The sequence below is a fragment of the Crocodylus siamensis genome, chromosome 4 (assembly GCF_052110815.1).
Source record: "Crocodylus siamensis isolate JL-2025a chromosome 4, ASM5211081v1, whole genome shotgun sequence".
Taxonomy (NCBI): Eukaryota; Metazoa; Chordata; order Crocodylia; family Crocodylidae; genus Crocodylus; species Crocodylus siamensis.
The window spans coordinates 55,238,418-55,265,120 of NC_143398.1; the positions used below are offsets into that span (position 1 = coordinate 55,238,418).

A 26,703-nucleotide genomic window follows, 5' to 3' on the forward strand; every position below is an offset into this window, starting at 1 on the left:
AGATGCCTTTCTGCCTCCATGCTCTCAAGAAGGGAGTTTCCCATTCTATAAGTGTGCTGCTGGTTTCTACTGCCTAAGTGCAGCACCCTGCACTTGTCTGTATTGAAACGCATCCTGTTTATGTCAGCCCACTCCTGTAACCTATCCAGGTCTTATTGCAGTCTTTCCCTCCCTACTAGCGTGCTCACCTCACCCCACATTTTGGCATCATCAGCAAATTTAAACAGGGTATTTTTCACCCCATTGTCCAAATCGCTGATGAATAAATTGAACAGCGCGGGCCCAAGGACCGAGCCCTGGGGGACTCTGCTGCCCACTTCACCCCAGGTCAAATATGACCCATCCACCACCACCCTCTGAGTACAACCCTTGAGCCAATCTGCAATCCATCTGACTGTGTAGGCATCAATGCCACAGTCGCCTAGTTTTTTAATGAGGATGGGGTGGGAGATGGTGTCAAAGGCCTTGCTGAAGTCCAGAAAGACTATGTCCACGGCGACACCTGCATCCATTGCCTTTGTGACCTGATCATAAAAGGCAATCAGGTTGGTCTGACATGACCTGCCCCTAATGAAATTGTGCTGGTTGCCCTTGAGCATCATCTCTGAAGCCAGCCCATCATAGATGTGCTCCTTGAGGATCTTCTCAAAGAGTTTCCCAAGGATAGAGGTAAGACTGACGGGCCTATAGTTGCCCGAGTCCTCTCTCTTCCCTTTTTTCAAGATGGGGACCACGTTAGCTATCTTCCAGTCATCTGGCACCTGGCCCAAAAACCACAAGCGCTCATAAAGCCATGTATTTAATACAGACAGTTATAACCTAGAAACAAATATAGAAGTCTGAGATGTTTTGCTATCTATGAGATATTAGATTTGTTGTTCATTTGCTAATTTTATATGTAAAATTTTCTCTATGTAAAATATAGAAAAATACTGAACATCTGAACTTGCTGATAATACAATATACAATGTACTCACTTATGTATACTGGACAAGTGCATGATTCACTTAACTGAATAATAGGATGACAGTACCAGTTTGCTACCTTCTGTTTATATTGTGACAAATATTGGTTATTTTGTAAATTACTAAAATGCAGTTGTCAGCCCTAATTTTTGCTTTGTAGCATAATTGTGTTTCAGTTAAGTGCATAATTGGTGGAATAGAGTAGTAGTCATCAATTTTCAGATTTTAAAGCTGCACTAAACTAAGTTCTGTCAAATTTGAAGGCTGCTTATTAGAGATATAAGTTGTTCTGGAAAAGAAGGTAAGAGGCGTAAATGAGTCATGACAAGCTTAGCACAGGCTGTTCCTATAGTTAATAAGATTGTTTACATTGAGTTTGGGTAATTGCATAGCCTTTTTTGTGCCCTGAGGCCATGCACTTAAATAGAGTATACTGTATTTGAAGGATGTGCAACTGATTGCCAAGCCAATCTCACAGCCTGTCTCACAGTTAACTCTCTGCTTTCAAAGTGAGTAAAAGTTAGAAGCTTAATCCAGCAGGGTAGACTTCTGTCCAGGCTTTCTCTGTCTGATGGAAATGGGCAGTGCTAGACCATCAAATATGGTATAGGAATATAAAATCATGCAAACGTGGGAGTTTACCATGAGTTCTTCTGATAGAGACAGATCGCACTGGAGGAAAACCTATCCCAAATTGTTTGCCTCATTTACTCTCATACTTTATCTTTCATGGGAAAATGTTTAACAGAATTGACATACTATAGTTTGCAGCTTTCATGTTTCTGAGAACAACTTAGATCAGAATGCAGGAAAAAAGGTCAGTTGACCAAGTGCAGCACATGCAATACTGTAGTAAATTTTAAAGTGCTCATAATCCACCAAATATAATCTAGGCCTATGTTTAAAAATAAAAAATGAAGAATGTAGATTTTCCATAGCTGAAATGCATTTTTATAGTAATTGAACCAAATCTCTGTTTCTTCCTAGAATATAGAGTATTCATGTAAAATACCACAACCTTTTCTGTTTGGGGGCATCGGGAAAATTGAATCTAACACATACAAGTGAACTTTGTTTATTTACAATAAATCAGATATCTTGATGCCAAACCCATCCATGGAAAATATTTTTATTTCAGACTTGCAGTTTATTATCAGTAGGGGGTCAACCTTTTTGGCAGGCATGCAACAAATTTGCCCCACACCCTCCCCAAGTGACATGCTGATCCCCTTCCCCTGCCCAATTTGTTGCTCTGCTTTTTACTTCTAGCCCTGTGCTCCCTGCCTGATCTGCTGCCCTGCTTTCTGCTTACTTCCCTGTGTTCCCTACCCAATTGGCTTCTTGGCTTTCTGCTTCCTGTGCTATCTGCCATTGTACTGCTTGTCCCCTTCCATTATCTGCCGTGTCAGCCGCCCATGTCACTTGTGGCACCTGTGTGCAGGCTGACCACCTCTTCTTTAGATCTTGGCTAGGGACAGAAGTTACACATAAGCCAGTTTAATTTATCAGAAACTGGTTTAAACTTATAACAGAACAGAAGCTGTTACACAGAACAGTGCACATGAACCAGTTTCAAAATGGCTGAAACTAGTTTAAGATAAACATGGTTGAATGTAGTATCAGACTTAACTGATTTGGGTCAAACTGGTTTATGGCACCAGACCCCTTCCTGGTTTAAATTAAACCAGAGTCCCCCAGCATCCCAGCATGCTCTGCAGCCCTGTGTGCTGTCTGCTCCAGAGAGCAGGGCTGGCCCCACCTCTCTCCTCCCTAGCCAGCTGGCTGACAAGTGGGCAAGGGAAAGCCTAGCTGAGATGCAGCCCAGTGTACAGTGGGGGGACAGGTGACTGCCCTCCCCAGGCATACCCCAGCTGGGGTCTGGATCCAGGGAGGGGGTTAAACCCCCTTTCCCCATTCAAACTTCCTGTTGGCTGCAACTGTGGACTACAAATCCCAGAGGTACCTGGAAGCAGGAAGAAGTGATAAGCAACCCTGCAGAGTCCTGCTGCTGTAATTCTGCACTGCAAATCCCAGAGGCTTTGGGGGCAGCAGGAAGAGGAAGTGAACACACAACCAGAGAGCTGAGCTCTAGCGCCCCTCCCAGTTTATGGCCTGAGCCACTGCAGGCATTTGGCTGCATTTTCTGGATTAAAAGTAAAAGCCTGTTCACTTCTGTTTCAGTTTAATCTGTGTATTTTAGACTAACCTGCAAAGACTGAATTGATTCAGCCTTGGACTTTCGGACCATTTCTGTGGCTGCAGTTTGCAAGTACAGACAGCACTGAACACAGGATTGACAGGGTTTACTGGTGAAATGTCTAAATAATACTAGCCTAGTCTCATAATATTAATCTAAATAATATTAATCCACATTGTCTGCATTACTTTTTACATAGTTTTCTAGATGGACAGAAGAAAAGCCAAATTAATTGTTGGTCAGCCTTTATGGAGGGAATAAAAGCCACCAGTTTATATATATCCATACATATTCACAAATATTTTTCCCAAGAAAAATGTCTATATTTGTTTACATTTTTAATTGTGTCATGTGCTAGAGGTTCTGATACAATCACTGCACTAGTATTATTCTTTTTGTAGCACATACTCCTGGTAATGGCTGGCTTGTCCCATTTGCATGTCATGTGTATTTGTATTGCACTGGAAATTAAATGCATATGTAAGTAGGGACCTACTTAAATCATGGCGAGACTAAACTCAGTTTTCATGAGTTGGTTGCAGCATAAAGGGAAAATTTCATGGCTATTTCCCAGATGTGCTCTGCCAGCCCCACCTCTCAATACTGATTGGTAGAGAGGCCCTGGTGGGGCAGAAGGCCAAGGGGGTGGCCACCATTCTGTCTGTTGCCCAGTTCAAAGTTGCAAATTGAGTAAATCCCTATATAAAAGCAGTGCTTTGAAGCCTACACTCTAGATACAAACATGTAAACTTCAATAGCAATCTTTATAGGTATTTTTATTCCAGGAGTCAGGGAGGGGAGCATTTTAATTAGAGTGGCTCCAAGAGCTGGTCTAATTAAAGTGTCCACCGCACCTCACGTATCAGCATCCCCACACTTCAAAATGGCGGCAAGGGTGCTTTAACTAAAGCTTGTTAAACAAGCATTAGTTAGATTTTCTGCACCACCAATTTCAAGTGTGGGGATGCTGACACATGAGATGCAGAGGCTAATTAATGGAATCTGCTCCAGTGCACTATAATTACAGTGTGTCAGAGCACCCTCCCCGCACGTGTACAGGCACCCTATGTTTCTTCAAGGGGAGAATAAATGGTCTTATTGTCTTGCAAACTGTGGCATGTTGAAAGTGGAAAGCATAGTTTTTTCTCATATTAAAAGGTACCTATGATTTCCAGACCAGAACTGCATTAACTCTGGTTCACAGCTGTAAATTCTGTGGTCCTAACTTAAGCAAAGTTTCCTTTAGGCCATTTCCAAGATGGAATGGTATCATATGATTGCAGAACAAATATTTTAATATTTACATTTAAGATGGGGGGTAGTGATCCAGACAACATTAGTCTGACTGCAAGCTTTTAGGACAAATTTTGAATGAATCAGTTATTGAGGGAAAGAATAATTTAAAAACGTGAAGATAAATATAAAATGGGCTAAAATTAATCTATGTTTGCCATAGTTACATTAGTGCTACAATAATGTGTTATCTTTCTTTATTAAGATAAGTGATTTTTTTTTCTAAACAAAGAACATGTGGTACAGCTCATGTATTTGAACTTCAGTACGGCACTTGCTGTACTGGAAATTATTAGTTAAGATGAAGAAGATGGGAATTAGTAGAAAACTGTAAGGTATGGTAAAAAAGACATGACTCAGATGAAGACAGCAATATGTAGGGTTGAAAAAAGAAGTATTAGACTGGAGTGAGATTACTCACAGAGTTTTTTAAGAATCCTTAAATCCTGGGAACATTATTATTTTCATTAGTAACACTAGCACAAGGAGCGTAATTGGAGTGACGAAATTTCTGATAGCATGAAGTAGAAGATATTATTAATTAAAAGAATGTAAACTGGAATAGGTTCAGAGAAGAGCTGCTAAGATAATCAGGGAAAGGGAAAGCCTATAAACGTGGAGGGGGTCCAGAGGAGGGCCACTCGTATGGTTGAGGGCCTCTGTGGCCAGCCCTATGAGGAGAGGCTGAGGGACCTGAATCTCTTCAGTCTCCGCAAGAGGAGACTGAGGGGGGATTTTGTGGCTGCCTACAACTTTATCGGGGCCACCAGCAGGGACTCGGGGAAAGTCTGTTCACCAGGACCCCCCTTGGAGTCACTAGGAACAATGGCCACAAGCTGAGGGAGGATAGGTTTAGGTTAGATATTAGGAAGAACTATTTCACAGTAAGGGTGGCCAGAGCCTGGAAGAGGCTTCCCGGAGAGGTGGTGCTCTCACCTTCCCTGGAAATCTTCAAGAGGAGACTGGATGGGCACCTGGCTGGGGTCTTATGACCCCTGCCAGCCCCCAGTGCTCCCTCCTGCCCATGGCAGGGGGTCGGACTAGATGATCTATCTAGGTCCCTTCCAACTCATTGATTCTATGATTCTATGATACAGGGGAAAACTAAGGCTAAGTCCAAATGTTCAAAAAGCCTGAGGTAGATTTGAACTGATTTATGAGGGTTTCTCCAAGTGGGCTAGGTGAGTTTGGGAGCAAGAGAGTCATGCTATTACACAACCTCCCCCACACTCCTCTCCCTCCCTGCTTGTAGCTGAGAGCTGGTTGGATGCACGATGCAGGGCTGGGGAGAGATTCTGTGAGAGCTTGACTCTGTGACAGCCCACTATATGCTCAGCTGTAGCAGCTGAGTGCAGCATGGCTCCCTGTGAGTACAGCTAGCACAGGCCCACAATGGAGCCTGGGATGCTGGCAACCAGTGACCTAACATGAATCAATGAGTTGGAAGGTACAGAAGTTCAATAGATCAGTCTAACCTAAATTGATTAAGTCTAATACCAGTCTAATATCAGTCTGAGTCTATCTTAGACTGGGTTCTGCCATTTTTCAAACCAGTCTATGTTCCCTGAACTTCCATTCTGTTACAGGTATAGACTGGTTTCCCATCACATATCATTTTATGTGTAATGTCTGTACCTAAAGGATAAACATTTGTTTAGTTTATCAAAACAAAAGATGTCTGTCTCTAAATATATTGGTGAATAGACACCATGTAGGGAGAAGAGTAATTAAAGCCAGAAGACAGTGTTGGCACAAGAACAAATGGCCATAAATACACTTAAGCCAGTGAAATTCTAAAACAGCTTCCTAGTAGGAGTATTTGGAATTAAAAACCTACTTACTTCTCAGATGGATCTTCATCAATTTATTAAACAGATAAATTACATGATTGCCTGAAACAGCAGACCACTGGACTTGATGATCCAGAGGGTCCCTTCCAGTCATGTTTCTATTGAACATAAGAATGCTCCATGTTTCTAAGGCCATTGTAACTGTCTTGATTAGTTATTACTGTACAACTAAGCCACATGATATTGCTAATGCAAATTTAAAATCTGATGTAGATTTTCCCACAGAAGAATCAGAAATTCATTTTCTGTACTCCATATTTAGAATTTTTTATTTAAGGTTGATTACTGTAGAATTTGCGGAAGATGATCAAAAACAGGGCCTATTTGTGTCAAAGTAATGGATAATCACAATGAAGTGCAATTAATTTGGGGAAAATAGAATAATACTGAACTGTGCACTGCAAGCTCTGTGACAATTATGTTTGCTAATGTGCACATATGAACATACAAAATTGCCATCTTTCTGAATACTCATAAAAGCAACCTACTTTTATTCTTCTTTGCTTTATCTTTTAGTTGTGTGAAAACCTGACTTTTTCTGGGGTGTTGTTGTCCTGAAGAAGGACAGCTGATGCTCAAAAGCTTGTCTAACATCTCGCCTAACTGTATACTTGGTTCAACAGAATATAACACCCCAAAAAACTTTTGCTTCCCACTGTCTTTCTCTGAATAGACAGACATGCTATACAATTTAATAACTGAGCTGGGCAAATGAAGGGGTAATATCAGATCTCTTGTCATCTTGATTTCATGGCATGTGGACATAAATGTATCCGAAAAAGGAAACCTTTAACTCAGTGAGTCACTGCATAAATTGTTGCTAAAATCTCTATAATTTTTGTATTTTTGCATGTTTTGTGACATAACAATAGCTGCAGACTATAAAGTTCATTCAACTTACTATAGCTGAAATATCTTGCACTTTCTTCATTGTTTAATAAGTATCCTAATCTTTCTTTTTGACCTTGAAGTCAAAATATCCTGGCCCTTCAACAAGGTTCTGAATGGTACTAACCTGAGAAAATGAGATGCTTACTGAAAATGAGTCTGTTACTTAAACAATGCCATTTAAAACTTGTTTAAGCAAAGGTGTTGAAGATTATGCTACTTAAATGCTCAAGAAAATATATATACCTCAAGCGATGAAATATGGTCAGTTCCCCCCACCCTGGACCAATTTTAAAGGGCTAATTTTAAGTTTAGCAAAGAGGTTTCTGTATGTGTGGAATTATGAATGTATACATTGCCTAATATCAAACAGATAGCAATGAGTAACGAGTCAGACCCACTCTCCATGGCTCAAGGAATCCATCTCCCAGGACTGAAAGCAGACCGCTGTGTTTGTGAGAAGACATGTCTGTTGCCATAGTTGGTCTAATAAAAGATATCACATCACCCAAAGAGCCTTGTCCGCCTGTTGGCATATTAAGCATTCTAGGGGTATATTCAAACTCTCAAGAAAGGGCTATTACAGCAAGCTGGTGCTCAGAGAGGAATTCTGTGAATAGATGCTATGTATACTAGATCATAGATAGCTCCTTTGGTGGAGAACACCTGCAGAATAAGGGTATAAACAAACATTCAAATCATCCAAATCATTACTTGGAGCCATTTGAACTGGAATCTGGTTCTGTTGCATGCAAATGTTCACATGGGCAACTGGAGGTAAGTAAGTGAGAGAGGAGGGTCTGATGGGATATGGGATATGGGAGGCTGGCAGGTCCAGGGGAAGTAGCCGGGCAGGAGAGGGATAGTAAAAATAGGCCAGTCAAGGTAGGAAGAAAATATTGAAACAGCGTAGCCCCCGGGCTGTGGTGAATGGCTGAGTATCTCTGCCCTGGGGCTGTGCTATGAACGTGTGCAGGCATTTGTTAGTTCAGGTCAACTCATTTTAGATTGGATTAACTCAGACCAATCTAAAGTTGGTTCACCGTTAAGGTAAACTTTAGATTGGGCACTTCATATTTAGAGCAGTTAAAGCCCTGTAAATGCTTGCAGTCTCAGCCATTTAGAGCTCCCTCAGCTTGATTAGGGTGACCTAAATGTAATACTTGTATGTACCCTAAGTGACCAGGGCTAAGTAAAGACAGTCAAAAAGCCTGAGGCTGAATTGATTCAGTCTTCGTAAGTTAGTTGGATAGATTGAACTGATGAGCCACATGCTTGTGAGGAGTTTATGCCAAAACTAGTCCACCCACCCTGCAAAGCATTCTGGGATACTGGGAGACTATGAGTTAACTTGAATCTAGAGGGCATCTGGGACAGAAGTTCAATAAACTGATTTAACCTAAATCAGTTAAGTCTGATTTTACCTCCATCCAGATTTACCTTAAACTGGTTTCGTCCGTTTTGAAAGTAGTTTTATGTGCACTGAACTTCCATTATGTTACAGATATGAAATGGTTTCTGATCGTTTACCTGATTTATGTGTAACGTCTGTCCCTAGAGTGGTAGTTTCTCATGCCCATGTGGCTAAGGTAGAGGGGTATGGGCTTTTAATTAGCAGGTGGATGGTTTCCTTCATACATAAGTAACCAAACAGGATTTAAAAAGAGCTGGTCTCTTTTCATGAGATAAGCTTGTGGGCTTACCCGGTTTACCCAGATTGGCACTGACTTGAGGTAAGTTATTGATTAGTTTGTGTTTGTGCTTAGCAATATGCAAGAAACAAGTTGTAGGCACTGGGGACTGGACACTAAAGGGGAGTCTATGACAGTACTTATGTCTTCCACATGCAGCATGAAACTAACTCTGAGTACCTGACTATGTGCAAGAATAATTCTGTTACCCTCCCCTGGCTGCATAAGTGCCCCATTATAGGAACAGGGAGGTGTTGACTTGTGTTGAGAAGGTGAGCTTTTTGATCGTTTGATTAAATCTTCAATGAATATTTTTGTTTAAGAGTGAACTGTATGATTTAACAAAAATATGCACTTGCAGGCAATGCTGTTAGAGATCAGCCATCTGGACTTCATAATCTAGCAAGTAAATAATTGGTCCCCACTCTGTGGCATCTATAAGATTATAACTGATCACAATAACATTTACAGAGGTGTCTCTTTCCTTCATCACATTTCAAAGACTCTGTTCATTTTGTTTTCATGTGTTTAAATATTTATTCTGACCTTTTCACCTTCTGGTATAACCTCATGGCTTTTTGGAGCTTCTAAACCAAAATATTCTGATGTGATCTTAATGGTCTCACTGAAAATATAAACATATTGAATAAACAACTCATGCAAAATGAAGGCCTGAGTCTTTGGTCACATTCTGGTCATCTCTTTTATCCATTTTAAATTGTCCATGCAGATAAAAACTGCTTTGAGATGAGCCAGCTGGCTTTTCAACCCCTCTCATCATAAATCACTCTCTAGCTAGATTTTATGTAACAGGTATCATTTGATTTAAAATACATTATCTGTTTAATTTGTAGCTGCTTCAGTCGGTGCATCGCCTGGTCTCCTTGGCCTACTGCTGCCTACCATTGGTGTCCTTGCCTACTTGGAATTCTGAATGTAGCTGGATTTATCTTGTCCTCCATGCAGTGCAAAGAACTCCCTTCAAACCTGTGAGGACTGCAATTCTTTTTGATTCCTGTGGCACCATCCTAAGCCAAATAAATTACACTTTTAAATTACCCTACTGATTTACTATGAACTTTAAGAGGACTGAGGCATCCAGGAACTCCTTCATCAAGTGAATCAACTTTTGAAAGGCTAAGAAATGATTTTTAACTTGTTCCAATATGCCTTATAAAACACTTATGCTGATCTGTGACAGTTGCATGATTCGGTCCAATGGGGCAAGTTACAGTGTTAAAATTCAATAACATAGGTTGTACAGTGAAAGTAAAATCACCATACATAGGTGCTTTAACTTTAATAACAAATTGTGAAATATAATAGAGATTGAAATGTTGATTGTATGTGGTAAATGTAAGAGTAACTACGTCTGTCTGTACTATCCTATATGTTTTGTGTACTGCATATTTTTGAATGGCCCCTGTCATCATTTATGAGATTCCAGGATTTTAGCGATACAGTCAAAGCAAAAACATTTCATTTTTTTTTTGGATCTTGTTTCTTTTTCCTATTTTTTTTCCTTCTTGAGGCTGTTGAATATCCTTTGGAAACATTTAGTCCAAAAATGAATGATAAGGACCTTTTATTTTAAGGCTATTTGGCAAATTTAACTATGGCTGCTAACAGTAAAGATAAATTGTAAGAATTTTCAGCACCTTAATGTTAGGGAGCTCCCTGTAGTTCAACATATTGTTTTGAAAACAGTGCTGCTTAACAAAATGTTGTGATTTCTTTAAAACAATAATAGTTTCTGTTTTGTCATACAGACAATATTAATGACATATATCATCTTTTATTCTATTTCTTTTACCCTGTTCAGAAAGTACCGTTTCAATTTAGATAATTCAGCCTTTATATTGATGGAGGTATGAAATGCCAGCTACAAAATAAGTGGCAGTTTTTTGGTTTGGCTTTTTGGTATTTTATTCAGATGTTGGTGTAGTATATTAGATATTTAAAAATGAAGTCCCATACAGGGTCAGCCATTGGAATAAAAAATGGTAGAATGTTTGTTTTTTTAAAACTTGAAAGATTTACAATAATAAGTTAAAGATATACAGTAGAAGGGCAAAAAAACAAGGTAGTTCAGTCAGAAAAATATAATTCTAATATTTACTTGTTATGCTGTAGATGCGAGGTGTTACCTTCCTTTCGTGAAGGCCTACAGTTGTGAAAAAGATAGGCTTTTTTTCCAAGAACTGGATATTATTCTACTATCCTTAGTGGTGTAAATAAGAGTTTTAAAGTTCTAAGACTGTTTCCCTGTTTCATATAATGCTGAAAGATATAAAGATGTTAATAAATAAAAGGCAAATCCTGAATGGTCTGTTGACTCTAAATATTAACTATTAAGTTTACAAAAGGATGGTTATTCTAATAGGAGCTAGGGAATGTTTTTGTTCTGACTGTGTCTACAGTGTTTATTTTTTAAGTTGTTAAAGAAATGCAAATTCCTTTAATTTCCCATGGTGTGCTGGGAATTTAGTTTGAGTGTGAATGTTGAAAAAACACAGTGATATTGAATCAGCTGGCTCAAGTAATAGTGCAATGTCTGATGCTTCAAGAATTATAAGCTTTGAATCATATTTTATTAGCACAACCCTGCTAGCTACTTAGAAATAGATTTTATCTTTTTAGAAATGATACTGTAGAGGTCCATAATAATACTATTTACATGAAGCAGGAATAGGCCTATTAATACTTTACACCCCTTTCTTTAATTTGTATAATTTTTGTACTATATATTTACATGTAAAAGTGTAGAGTCTTCATTAAGAAATATCAATAATACTGTTTTAGTTTAATTTTAACTATTTGTTACAAGATGAAACTTTTTTAAATAGGCAAAAGTGGTAACTTCCCAATGGAGGAATTTCAAAGTGTCAAATATTACTGAGTTTCATAAATTGTATAATTATTTGAAAGAAAAATGAGTTGTCTTCATGCATAAGAGAAACTAATACTCTGTAAGCCTTCTGTACAATAGTTATGCATTTTGTTTTGTTATATTTTGGTTTTGGTTATTTGCAGTCTGACTCATTTTTTATATAATCTACAACCACAACTAAATCTTTTGCCAAATGCATGATTGCCTTTTACTTTTTTAATATGCGGTGTAAGGAGCAAAACTGGTTAGTTTCTGCATGAAAATCATCTGGAAGGTAAAACCACTTTTTAAAAATCTGCAATACAGATGGGCTAGGTTACAGCATCTCACATAGTGACCAGATAATTCCAGATTGTCATTGTTTCACTCAACTGTACAAATTTGACTGGGACCTTCAGTTTCAAACTGTTGTCAACAAAACTAACCAATGTATCATCTGCTTTAAAACGCAAGGTTCTTAATTAAAGTTTATATAGATAGACACATTTGTTGTTTCTTTATATTCCAGGAAACTTAATATAATTTGATACTGATGAATTTTGAATTGGGTTTTTTTAGTTACTTTTTATCATTTTTTTCAATTGAGTAGAACAGAACCATGCTTTGTCCTTTTTATGAATGACAAATAAATTATAAATGAATAAATGTATTAATGTTGCTCAAGCTACAACAGCTGTCTTTTGAATTAGACCTCGAAAAGTCATGAATAGAATTAAATGAGGTGTTTGCCTTTGGTAGAAAAGGACTGGACTTGATGACCCAGAAGTTCCCTTTTAGTCCTATGTCCTGTGTTCCTAGGAATTTAACAGGAGGTTATTGGACTTCTTGATTGCAGAATTTCTGCTTGGCTTTGGTAAAAAATGGGAGAAATAAATATATAATTACGTATCTTCAATAACAGAAAGTCTCATGAAAAATCTTCAGCTTCATTACAGATAAAGATTAAGCAGGAAGAGCAGTTTGTTCAGTGGTGTTTCCCATTCCAATAGATCTATTACAAAGAGTATCCATTCAATGAAACTGATCGGGCGGGACCAAATTTGGCAAAAATTAATGCCTTGTGCCATCTCACTGACTTCAGGAGTGGTCTTAAGTGTAATTGACCAATTTGTGCAGTACTAAGTGCCCCTTAAGAAGCAAACTCAACCTCTCTCAGGATCAGGTCTTGAATCATACAAAAGATGGTAATAAAATAAGTATCTCTACTTCCCAACAATACCGGGCACTATTACAGTTCTTTGTTTCCTTTTAATTTTCTTGATATTACTGCAAGTTGTTCATTCCCAACCAAGAAGGAGGAGCTGGCAAAAAGACATTAAACACTGGTGTATTTAAGTAAAAAATTCCTTCTTCTCTTGATCCAGAGTAAAATAAACAAATAACCCATTCAGTAATTATTTCAGAAGTAATAAACCTAGGAGCAGCTATTTTTCAGCTTGATAATACATATCAGGATAAAACCAAAGCTGCACGGAACTGGAGGCCTTTGCTGCTCTTGTTAGATACATTCTGCTTTGAGGGCTTTATTTTTATTTTATGATTCTTCTTGTCTAGCCAGACTTCAAGGTTAATAACAGCAGAAGAGGAGCCAAATACTAATGCCCTTGCAGTGTGAAGTGTCTGACTGAAGATCCAATCTCCAAGTCTTTATTTGTGTCAAGATGGTGTCAAGATTAGGTTAGGTTGTATTTCCTATTGAAATGATCATCAAAATACCAGGCGTCGGATATTACCTGGAGGTTCATTTCAATTTACTGTAGATTTTGAAATAGGTCCAAGAATTTTTTAAAATTGTGCTTTGATATATCTGATTAAGGGAAATTTGCTATAAACAAGTCAGGCAGAGTAAATTGCTACAATTTTTAGCCTTTGCATGACAGTAAACAACATATCACCATTTAGTGGAACATCTATACCTGTGCTAGGATATCAAAAACCACAGAAGAATCTTCAATTTTATTCACACAACAACAGTGGCCTGCACAAATAGTCCATTCATTTCCCTGAGGTTCTTCCAACTGCCTTATTTCTCTGTTGCTAATTTCTCTACCTTTGTCATATGACATTTTTTATTTTTAGGACAAGATGATAAAAAGTAGAATCATGAAAAGGTCCACAAGTTACATGAACAAAAAATGCAAAAAGGAAAAAAAAATCCTATATTTAATAGAAGGAAGCATTGTTTTTCATTTCACAAGCTGTATCTACATGAGATGATGACTGTACAGTAGCTCATTACTACTGTGCAGTAACATCGTGTGGCAGGAAGCATGACATGACACACAGTAGTAATGAGCTACTGCGCAGTCAGCATTACCTAAAAGCCATTCAGAGACACTACTGTGCTCCGGTTATTGCACAGTCATTACTGTTCAGTCACATGTATACAGGTACTAAATGACAGCACAGTAACAACTGCATAGTCAGCATCTCATGTTGATGCAGCCACAGTGTACTAATTTATTTTGTTCCGTTTTGGGTTTGCCTCCATCTGTTGTAATCAAGTCTGTACTACAGGATGTCTTGGAAATCATGTACATTTCATCCTGAAAACACCAAAGAAACACTGTTATTTAGCAGTCAACTGCAAGACTCCACCTAGCAACATTTATTGAATGATCGTGCCCAAATGTTGACGAACTGACTTAAAAGAGAATGAAGGTCATGTCAATGCTTGTCTACTTTACTTTCCAGTTTCCACATTGTGGAAACAGCTGGTACAGAAGATTTAGCTAGTGTTTAAAGTCCATTGGTAGCTTCATTTTCACTCCATTTTAAAAATAATTCTAGGTATAGCAATGAGCCAAAAATGAACCATTTTCTTGGGACCATCTCCATCTTGGATGTTTAGATTCAAAACTTAGAAGGTCCCAAGAAAATGGAGCCAAAGACCAAAACAAAATCCATTCTGAATTGTGTCTGTTTTACACTTTGTAAATTGTCTCTTTTATACTATGTAGAACCAATGTCATTTTTAAAATTATTTTGTATGGAAGAAATGCTACTGTTTTAAAATGATACCTTCAAAATATGCTGGGGTTGGAAATGAAATTATCTTGTATCACATGGCCATTAGGAATATGTTAACTAAATGAGATTGTTAACTTGCTAATTTAATTGACTGCATCTTAAGCTCCTTATGGAGGATCCTTCTGAAATACAGATGCACACCAAAATTTGTCACGATTCTCTGCCTGCTCCATGACGCTATGCAAGTGGTGGTTCTCAGTAATGGGCCTATCACAGATCACTTTGAGGTTAATATAGGAGTTTAGCAAGGCTGCATCCTCACTCCAACACTCTTTTTATTATTTCTAGCTGTGATGCTACATCTGACCATCAACAAACTTCCATCTGGATGGAGCTAAACTAATAAATGGATGGTAAGCTGTTTGAGCTCCAGTGGGCTGATGGTGCTGGAGTGTGTGCTTACTCAGAAGCAGACCTTCAGGCAATCATTGGTGTCTTTACTGAGGCATACAAGAAAATGTGACTGATGCTTAACATTCAGAAGACTAAGGTCCTCCACCAACAAGCTCCTAATGAACAGTCCCCAGTTCTGGTAATCCAAATCCACAGTGAGACTCTGGAGAATGTTGAATATTTCCTGTGCCTTGGATGCTCTTTCTCACAAAAGGCTGACATTGACAAAGGAATCCAACATTGCCTCAAATGTGCAAGATTCCACCTAGCAACATTTATTGAATGATCATGCCCAAATGTTGACGGACTCACTTAGAATGAATGCTTGTCTACTTTACTCTCCATTTTCCACATTGTGGAAACAGTAGGTACAGAAGATTTAGCCTTTGTATGCCTGAATAAATGAGTGTTCAAAGATTGTGATATCAAATCCAAAACCAAGCTTATGGTTTATCAAGCAGTCATGATCCCCACCTTGCTGTATGGAGCTGAGACATGGACAACATATAGGAGATATCTAAAGTTGTTGGAGAAGTATCATCAACACTGCCTGCAGGAGATTCTTCAAACCCAGTGGGAACACAGACACATCAAGGTTAGCATCCTTCTGCAAGGACACACCATGAGTATTGAGGTGATGTTCATCTGACATAAACTTTATTGGGTCACCCATATCATCTCCAGAATCCCAAAGCAAGTTTTATTTTCCTAGCTCAGCCAAGGCATATCCTCAAGAGAAGGGCAGAGAAAGCACTTCACGGACGTCCTCAAAGGCAACTTTAAAAAAATTTAACATTGATGTCAACCTGTAGGAGACTATCATCCAGGACCACCCGAAATGGAGGAAGAGTCTGCTGTAGGGATTGGATCTCAGTACTTTAAAACGTCCCAACAATATCAGGAGATGAAAAACAGGAGTGGCAGAAACAGCATGTCGTGAACCAAATCAAGAATCCAGTGCCACCAACTCCATGTGGAAGTACATGTTCAAGCTACAGTAGAGTCTATCAATCATAGATAGGCCTCATTAGCCATCTTCAGACACACAGATAAGACAGTCCCGGAAGACATTCATTCTTGACTGTGAGGGATTGTCAGAATAGTCATTTTCAACTAAATTGTCCATGGCCTTCTTCAGCTTGGAACAGACAAAGAGCTAATAAGGCGTCCCTTATTCCTCTGCTCAGCCAGACAAAGGCAGAGTCTGGTTGTAGAAGGAGACTGCAGGCTCAGTAGTCACTTCTGCGAATGAGCAAGTGAAGAAGAGCAGGAGCCTCACTCTACCCCCCACACCTGACCTGTTGAACAGAGTAGCTGCTTGGGGTCCCAGGGGAAGTAAGCTTCTCCCCAAAAAGGGAAGGAGTAATTTATTCCTATCCCAGGGAAAGCAGGATATCAGGGAAGAAACTGTGCCCTGAAAGTCATCCTCTGTTCTCCTCCAATTGTGGTGCACCTACCTATGCAGCACCTCTCACTCAGGACAGGTGGTAAAATGACAGCACTACAATTTGTTTGCATTCAATCTGCCTTTGAGTGTGAAAAAATTACCCTCCTTAGCCAATATACCTATGCCAGCAAAACTCCTGTTGTAGACGCAGCTGTGCTGACGAAGGAATTATTTTGTTAGCTTACTTTATGTGATGTGGGGAAGTGGTGTCCTGAAGCCACATCAACCCTTGGGACACCTTTGATGTAGTAATAACTTTCCTCTATTCTTCCCAGTCTTTTGCAATCCTTGTACAATCAATCAAGTTTAATCCTGTCCAGTCTGTGACGCTAGTGGTCCAGCTTGCCCTAGGTCTTTGTCTTCTTTGCCTGTTCACACCACCCTCCAGGATGGTATTGGCAAGGGTGCTGAGCCTTCTTATTACATGTCCAAACCACTGCATCTTTCTTCATCTTACAATTTCAGGTAAGGGTTCATACTGGCTGACTTCGTCTGATTTGATCTTTCACAGATTTATTGTTCTATGTGTAATGTAGGGTATGCATAGAAGTCTTCTGAAGTACTCGGTTTCAAAGGTCTGAAATTGCTTTTTCAGTGCCCTAGTGAGTCCAGATCTCACAGCCATAGAGACTTGTTGAAATAACAACAGCATATAGTAGGTAGAGTTTGATTTTCATTGTAATTTTGCTGCTAGTCCAGATTTTCTTCAGTTTTTCTCATTTTCCAGTGACAATGGCTATTCTTGTTTTTACTTCTTTTACTTCTTGTATTGTGCCAGGGTATATTCTATTATTTAAAAAAATGTTTCTCCTAACTTTTGTTCAATAAATTCCATTACAAGTCAAACACAGATCAGCTTGGCTACAAACAGTTTTCCTGCAGTCCTTCCAGCTCCTTTGCACACCAGCTCATTACTGAATGTTGTCCAAGAGCTCTTGACATTGCTTTATAGCACCTCCCCTGGTACCGCATATGTATTCTTATGGCTGAGAATAGTAAGAGAAAAGAGATAAACATCTCCCAGCATCAGCACTTAATACTAGATTCAGCATAAAACTCTTAACAACAGTTGTCTATTGGACCTGAAAAATTAGAGTTCTCTGCATGGGAGTGGAGATAACAAACTTTTCTTCATGCAACAGATAACACTATGGGGGACTCTAAATATTAGGTCTGTGCGAAGCTTCAGTAGCTGATTCAATTGGGCGGAGATTCAACCCGATTTGGTGACCAAATCTCCAAATCCAACTCAAACTGGGAGACCAATGAAAAGGTCCAAATGGAATCAGAAGCCTCCAAATCAATTCAGAGAAGATTTGGCACTGCTTTGGAGATTCAGCCATAGACTAAACAGGCAACTGACACAGCTGCCTCCAGCTAGTAAGTCTGTTGTGGTGGGAAGAGGAGGGGGGGAAGGAGCACGGGGGTAGGAGGGATTGGGGCTGGGGCTTGGACAAGCTGCCCAGTTTGGGCAAGGGGGTACAGGACTCGGGGAGGGGTGCTGGGGGGCATGGGATGTGGACACGGCAGCACTGAGGCTGGGGCTCTGCCTTTCTGCCACTTGCCCACTTCTGCCCATATTCTGCACACACACACACCACCCCCCCCGCCCAGGCTGGGGTGCTGCTGCCACTTGCCCAACCAGGGTGGGGGGTGCATGGGTTGCCGCCACTTGCCCAGCCATAGCAGGGACGGGGGCTGATGCTGCTTGCCCAGCCGGGGGGGGGGAGGGGGAGCGCTGGGAGCAGGAGCTATGCCCTGCTGCTGCTTGCCCCCTTCTATCTGGAGTGAGCTGCACCTGCATTGCCCCCACTGGGCAAGTGGCAGAAGGGCAGAGCCCCCTCTCTCAGCACTGCCGTGCCAGTGCACCCCCTCACTCTGGCTGGGCAGCTTGTCCCAGCCCCAATCCCTTGTCCCCCATGCTAATTCCCTCCACCCACCACAACAGACTTACCAACTGGAGGCAGCTCTGTCAGCTGCCTGTTTAGTCAATGACTGAATCTCTGAAACAGCACTGAATCTTCAGATCCAGTTTGGCTGAATCAAATTGGGACAGTGATTTGAATCTCTGAATTGCATCACTGTCCTTCCAAATCAGCCGAATCTGAAATGAATACTTTCTGCTTCACACATTGCTACTAAATATGTCTTGTTCTCTCTTCATTCCACAAGAGTCAGCTCCTACAGAGTTATTGAAAATCCAGAGTAGCCTACACAAGCTGTAGTATCTGCAGAGGCATTCAAAAGAGGTCAGGCCACCTATTTGCACATACTCCCTTCACATCTTTTTAACTGTTGTGGATCAGAACAAGGATAGGGTAAGCTGTCATCTCCACTGTCCTGATTATCCCCAGTTTGGTTGTATTGGTGCCAAGCTATTTCCCCACCACCACCTCTTTTGCCAGTCAGGTTTTTCTCTTTTCCTTGCATCTTCTGTTTTTATATCACCATGTTACTGTACAGTCAAATGCCTTCCAGAATCCTTGCATTTATGTGAATGTAGGGCTTAATTGTATTTATTTTTTCCTAGGAGTATTTCATTAGAGCAAGTTAGGTTGTTTCACCTTTTCATATAAACATTACATTTGACTTTCAGTTCTTCTTTGTAGAGTTAGTGCAAGTTCTTCCCAGATTCTAATCCAAGCCACTCTACTATCCATACAGAAAAGTCTCCAGGATTGGAGGTGTTTTACATCTAAGCTATTTTACCCAGCTGTTGTGGAATCAAGGGAACTCGAGCTCAAGCTGAAACTCATCTACTTTGTAGTGAGGATGAAGGCAAAGTCCCTTAAGGCCTGATAGTTCTTCCATGATCCTGATAGTTTTCCTCATAGTTTCCCATGAAGGACAGACACGTTCTGTAAAATTAACACAACTGATTGGGAAGGAATCCTGGAGTGTAATGGGACAATGAAACATGACCCTCAGACACATACAGGTAAGTTCATAAACACAGTCAGGAAAGGGGGTTCCTGTAGCAGGAAGGGGAAGCCTACAATGAGCAGAAAAAAGTTTCTTGGAGAAACCTTGGAGAAACAGCTGTCTAGCACACATCTACCCAACATGCCAGTTTCCACAATATTGCTGGAAACTACCATTAGCAGATTGATATCTTATTACCATATTTACTTGATTAAAAGATAAGCGGTTTTCCCCCCATTTAACATGGCAAAATAAGCCGTTGTCTTACACTCGAGTATGAGGCAGCACAGAGCAGGCTGTTGAGACTCCAACTGTACATCTGCTACATACCCACTTGTGGCAGACTCAAGCACTGCACTGGTGATGTCATGCCCTGCCTGTTTGACTTTGCCACATCAGGGTTTACTCACCCACCGTGACTTGTTGTTGTCTGAGGTTTTACCTGGACATATAGTCAGTGGTGTCCCTGGGACCCTGGTGACTCTGCTGGCACTACTTCTGTGGGTCTCTTCCTCCCCTACATACCACCCCTTTCTGCTCAGGTGGTTCGAATCTAGACTCGGTATCCTGGTGCAATGAGGGTGCTCTGTTGTTCCCGTGTTAGAGCCTGGTCTGTCAGCTGCCTGTAGGGGTATGGCTATGGCTTCACAGGCTAACAAAATGAGAGCTAAACAAAACTTTAAATCAAACAGTTGGGATAACGCAATGGACAGGCCAATGATGCCCACTGTACCCAGATGTTTCAGCATCTGGGACTTCTCAAAGTGGGACTCACCCAGTTCTCACAGAGTCCCACATTGGAAGAACCCCCATGTTGGGATGGAGCCTTGGGCCGGCTAGTGCCTAGCCATGTACCAAAGTCTCCTGTGGATGATTTCTCCATGCCCACAAGACACCCACAGCTCAGATAACTCCCCGTTGGTATGCTCTGGCTCAGCAGTCACTCAGGCAGGGTGACTGGATTTAAAAGCGTCCCAAGTGGGTTTTTTTTTTTCCCCCCTGTGGGCCCTGGCAAGGTCCTTTGAGCTGCCCTCTCCCAATCCTAGCTGACCTGCACATTCCTACAGAAGTCATTGTGACTGGGTGTGAGTGGAGTCCCTGAGCCCTCAACCACTGCTTTCACACTGCTATTGGGGCCACTTCTTCCCCGTCCTGGGCTGATCTCAGTGCTGCTACAGGCCAGGCTGGAGCTGTGCTCTGTGCCTCAGGCTGCAACAGGGACAGAGCCTGCCAGGCAGGTGTGGGGCAAGCACCTAAGGCTTTGGATGCAGAAGCAGTGCAGAGAGGTTAAGCATGGGGTGAGGGGGAAGGCGGGCTGAGGCTGTGAGGGACAGACACAAGGAGGGGTAGGTGGTTGAGGACAGGTGCAGGGGACAAGTTGCATACCTTCCCCGCCACCTGTCCCATAACTGCCCTACCACACTGCCTCTCCCACTAGCTGTCCCATGACTACCTGCCCCATTAATGCCGTACCTGCCCCTCATAGCCTGCCCCACACCATCTGCAATCGTTGGAGGGATGAATTTAAGATGATCCTCCAATAATTAGATTCTATACATGGAAAATTTTAACAAATGTATACATTTTCCATGAATAGAATCAAATTATTGGGAGGACTTCTTAAATTCAGAGTTGTCTTATATTCAGCAAATACAGTATGTAATACCATATGGTTATAAAACTAGGTCTAGGAAATAAGGACCTTGTTACACATTGCACTTTGAGCTGGTCAAATGTTGATTAGTGTTAATACAAGCTCAAGTTTGGAGCAGTTGCACCTTAAGGCCACCTGCCACCTGCACAGCTGCTTGGCAAGGAGGGACCTGACTCAGAGCTACAGCTGTGAGTTCCCATGACAGGGTTGGTGAGCCAGAACAGGCTTCTATCCCTTCTTTAGGTGGGCTTCTGTGAGAGATGGCTTGCAGGGGGAGCAGGGCTAGGTGGGGAGATGAAGCTGTGAGGCAGAGATTTAGTGGTATGGGAGTGGGCAATGAAATGGGAGTTGGAAAGGAAATGGGGAAGTGTGGTGAAATGTGGACCCAATCTATCCCCCTACCTTGTTCACCTCTTACCCCTCAGACTGCATTCCTGGACCCATCCATGCCCTATGACCTGGATGCCTGGCATGTGCTCTGCAGGCAGTTTGCACAGGGTTGAACCCCTGGGATGGGAAGGTCACACCCCTGTCAGTGGAAGGGGGAGTTTACTTGATGTCAGGCTCACTCCTTGGGCAGTAGAGTTCAGGGGGTGGAAAGGTTGTCCACACAAAACAGGAGGGTGGGGAAGGGGACACTGCATCCTGGGATGCTGGAGGACTGCAACTTGGGTGGCTCAACTGTGGGGAATGACCACACACTAATGGAACGCAAGCCTGCCCTGGAGTGATGTATCTACCTAAAGTGTGCTTAAATCTAGTTTCAGGTTTTAATATCTGGACAATCCAGGGGGTTAAGAGCTCTAGGAGGCACCTAAATTTAATGTGTAATGAGGTCCAAAGACAGGACACTTTACTGCTGATGTCTTCTCAATAGAGCTGGGCACATCGGCATTTATTTGGTTCTCTGGGGCACCTGGGATCCAAAAGGATTCTTGAAGAGCAAAGAGATGCAAGATGATTCCTTGTTGTCATGAACTACTCATGCCTCCTGAGGCTGGGAGGCATGGCAATCACCCGCAGGCAGTGGTGGCAGCAGGGGCATGGCAGCGGTGAGTGGGGACTGCCTGCAGGTGGCAGCAGGGGTGGTGGTGAGCGGCAATCGCCTGCAAACACCAGTGGCGGCCAATCTCGGGGGACACGTGCCTCCCCCCCAGTGACCCCATATGCATCACCTATGCCTGTTGTCAGAATCCGTGTCCCAGACTCCACACCGTCCTCTCTGATTGCCCTGCTGCTGTCCTCCACAAACCATAGCTCAAAGGTGGCATCCCATGCCATGAATCTGGAAGCAAGATTTTGTCATGAGTGCTGATGCAGGCTTATTCTTTTGTCTTTGGCTGTCATGTAAGACAATTTAAAATCCTCACACTGGTTCAATATTGCAAGACATCCCAGCTGAGGCCCTGGTTGGCCATCCATGTAACAAAGGCCTCATAAATATCCTTGCTCAGATGTTTCTTCCCTTCTTCCCAGGGCCTTACTAAGCCTTCACTTCTATCCAGATTACAAGAAGATCCAGGACCTCTGCAGGACACTAGACAAGTGCTCAAGGTATACGATAAACCTATAGTAAACATTCAACAGAAATAGACAAAAACTGCCTGCACAACAGCAGTAAAACAGTAGGTGAGCTCCAGTAAACCTGTCCCCAGAGCAAGAGAGGGGAAAAACAGGTAAACAGATTGAATATTCCTGTCAGGATGCAAAACTGTGAGATGGCAAATGGAGAATCACCAAATTAGTGCACAGTGGAGGTGTGCCCAAACTGTTTTATTCTCAAACAGGATAATACAATATGCATTATTTCACCATTTAATAGGTGTTATCTATGTGAGAGTCATTTCCAGGGTTGGAAAGTGAACTAACCCCTACTTTTGTAGTGAAGTCCCAACATGATAAGGGCCTTGCTGTGAAATTCCACATCCAAGGTTGCCTAACCCAGTTGTTCAAATGTGGATGCCAACCATCCAGGTTAACTGTACACTGTAGATATACTCTTGTTGCTTGGGAGGAAGGAAACTTTGAAAGGTGTAAAGCACACTGATGCCCAACTCCTGAGATCATCTTTTTCATAGCACACCTTTAGGGCTTTTATACATGTGCTCCAGGAGTCGTTGGAAGAGGAGGGGCACTTCTCTTAGAGCGGCTCTAAGAGCCACTCTAATTAAAGTTCCCAGAGCATCTTGTATATCAGCATCCCAGTGCTGAAAAATGGTAGCAGGGACACTTTAACTAAAATTAATTGAATGAGCTTTAGTTAAAGTGCCTCCACTGCCATTTTTCAGTGGGGGGATGCTGATACACAAGACACTGAAGTCTGCTTGAGCGCAGTAATTACTACACTCCAACAGACTCAATTAATCAAGTCTGCTCCAACACCCTGTAATTACAGAACATTGGAACAGCCTCACAGCTTGTGTATAGGCACCCATAGTGATTGCAGATCCATGATGTGTCAGTTATGTGGCATGGCAGATGTTACGGGAGTGAGAAGGAATTATATATCAGATTTTTTTGGATGTGGACTCATTTCTTAGAGCAGACACATGGGTTATAAGGATTTTGTTTCATCCCAATTGGAATTTTGATTGTTATTGGTTGAAGGTGCATTATTTTACAGCTGGGTATGCTTTAGCCTGTATGGATACTCAGCCTTTAATCATTGCCTGATCTGGGTTAGTAGGTTTTGCACCTGTATAGAGACACTAATGCCCAAATCCAACTGCACATTTAGATGCATAAGTAGTAGGGGTGTGCAAAATGGGCCATATTCAATTCAGATTCGGCCCGAATCAGGGACAGTGCTTCAATTTGTTTATTAGGATCACTGTCCCCGATTTGATTTGGCCATAGACACAGCTTTAAATGTTTTTTCTACATACCTTGAGGTACTAGGCGCAGCTCGTGAGCACTGGAATGCTGGGGCAGATGGAGTATCCCATAGGAGCACAAGGGGCCCCCCACATGCTTGGTGGTGAACCCGGAAGTGGACCATAAGTACTTCTGGTCCACTTCTGGGTCTGCCACTGAGCACAGAAGGCCCGCCCCCCCTCCCCAGCTCGGCGATTGGCTGTGGGGGGATCCCAGGTGCACCTCCAGACCCAGAAGGCACCAGTCACTGAGCCGGGAGGGGGGTTCAGGGCTACGCACTCCCCAGCAGACCTAGAAATGGACCAGAAGTGCATCTGGTCCACTTCCAGGTCTGCTGCCAAGGGCGCTGGGGAGCCCCCCGTGCTCCTGTGGGACACTCCATCTGCTCCACCAATGCAATATTCACGAGCTGCCTGGTACCTTGAGGTATGTAGAAAAAACATTTAAAGCTGTGTCTATATCCAAATCACCAAATCTTTCAGAATCTCTCCAAATTGATTCAGAGAGATTAAAGGGTCTCCTGATTTGATTCAGATTCGGAGATTCGGCCACCAAATAGAGCCGAATCTCTGCTGAATCGTATCAGGGACCAAAGCTTCACAGAGCCCTAATAAGTAGCACTTACATGACTAAAATTAGTCACAAAAGTATTGTTTCAGGTCACCATGCCCTTCTCTTGCCCTTTAATGAAAGCATGCATGTGGGACAGGGGTTGGCAACCTTTTAGGAATGGCAGACCAATTAGCATAGCTTTCTTTGAAGGAGGCCACTGCTCCCAGTCCAACATAACACTTCCAACTGGGCAGCCACTCATAACCTGGCACCATGCTCCTGACCCAGCCACTATATTCTTTATCAATGCCACACTCCCAACCCACTAGCCATTTGCTCTGCCACCAGATTTCTGCCAGTGTCCAAGGTTTCGGGGCCAAATGATGTACCCTTTCTATTTCAAATAGCATTTTATGAAAAAAACATAAAAATCTTTGACTTCAATAAGTAAATTGAATGAGCCAAATTCTTCAACCCAGATTCCAAAATGAACTTAAACATGGCACTGATATACAGTTACCTGACTTTTAAGCACTTAGTACAAGAAGTAGAATCCATAAAGTAAAGGTAGACACCTATTTCCCCATACTTTAAATGGAGAAAATCAGGTGTTTAGGATTGGAATTTAAATACCCAGCATTCTGAAAAGGGGGATGTCTAAACTAGCCAATAGGAAACTGTAAAGAAAGGGGTGTGTTAAAGCTTGCCTCTCCTGGAATTTAATGCCTAATTTAAGATCTCAGGTTGGTGCCTATGACTAGGGCTAGGTACATACATTCAACAAGCCTGATTTGGAATCAATCTGGTTTTCTGTAAGCGGCATAGTTTAGATTGGTGGGATTCACAGCCTGAAGACCCTATATAGCCAGACACTCCAGTCATTCCTCAACAATGGTTTTGCCATCACTTCCTGCCTTTTGTTTATTGGCTTAGTGATTAAAGTACTTGTCCAGGAAGTGATTCTAGGCCCTCTTAAGCATGAGGAGACCCAAAGTCCCATCTCCTGCTTTCTAGGAAAGTGTTCTAATCATCAAGCTGTAGAGTTATCTGGATAGTAAAACCTGTTGAAATTGAACACTGGACAGCCACAAATGCAAGAGTTATGGTCCAGAAGGACAGTGAACATGAGCAGCTGTGAATGTCTCCCTGTGATGAGGACTCTTCTCTGGGATGTGAGAAACCTGAGTTCTCATCCTCTTTGCCAGCCTTCTTGCTATTTTTTAACCATTGACTGTCTAATATAGACTGGAAATATAGTCCTGGCACCAGAATCCAGGTCTCTTCTTACTGCTGGAGTGCCCTGACCACTAGGTTACAAAATCACAACACTTTACAAGATGAACATCTTGGACAGCCCCCTGTGTAAATGCAGTGTCCAGCAAACAGCACAGCATTTATTCAAAAGCTGCAGTCTTTACAAATGCCCAGACAGGGCAGATGGAATCCACACATTGGGTGATAACACCAGACAGTGTCTCATAGATCTGGAAGTTAATATCTGACACCATACGAAAGAAAGAGACCTAAGAAGAGATGTGTTTAGCATCACCCTGACCATTCTGTTTGAACACTTCATCACATATCCTCAGCAATCTTATGCTCTGCCATCCTAAATTGTGTGCTGTGTGAGGCCTGGTAGGTCCTGCCCCGTGTCTGTAATACACCTTGCATATCTTAGCACTGCCACAATCTTAGGGATTGTATATACTGGGTCTTGTGGAGGATGAGGCTGAACATTTCCCACCCATCTGAGTCCATTTATGTACTCCAGATCTGAAAAGTCTCCCATGAAGCTGCTCCATATTCATCCCCACTGTTCATTCTCAGACCATCCTGGGACAAAAAGCAGGCCCTGGGAATGAGTCTGGAGCAGCTTCATGGGTGAAGCTCTGATTTATAACACATCAGTGGACTTGGGTGAGTATGGCACAGACAGGGAAACCTGCAGCTGGCACACTGTACAGAAGTCTTTTGATACTGCTGTCAGAACATAATGAAAGACATTCAAAGTACCATAGAGGAGAGAAGCCTGGTTCTAGTCATTTCTCTACATAAGT

General features: G+C 41.8%; 1 protein-coding gene across 1 annotated transcript in view; it reads left to right on the forward strand.

The window, feature by feature from the left end:
• CNTN1 (contactin 1) overlaps positions 1-12,255 on the forward strand; it is a 473,636-nt gene extending 461,381 nt beyond the window's left edge. The window contains exon 26 of the mRNA XM_090042334.1: positions 9,739-12,255. Coding sequence (XP_089898460.1) covers positions 9,739-9,818 — 80 coding nt within the window. The 3' untranslated portion in view covers positions 9,819-12,255. The remainder of the gene's footprint in view (positions 1-9,738) is intronic.
• The last annotated feature ends 14,448 nt before the right edge of the window (positions 12,256-26,703 follow it).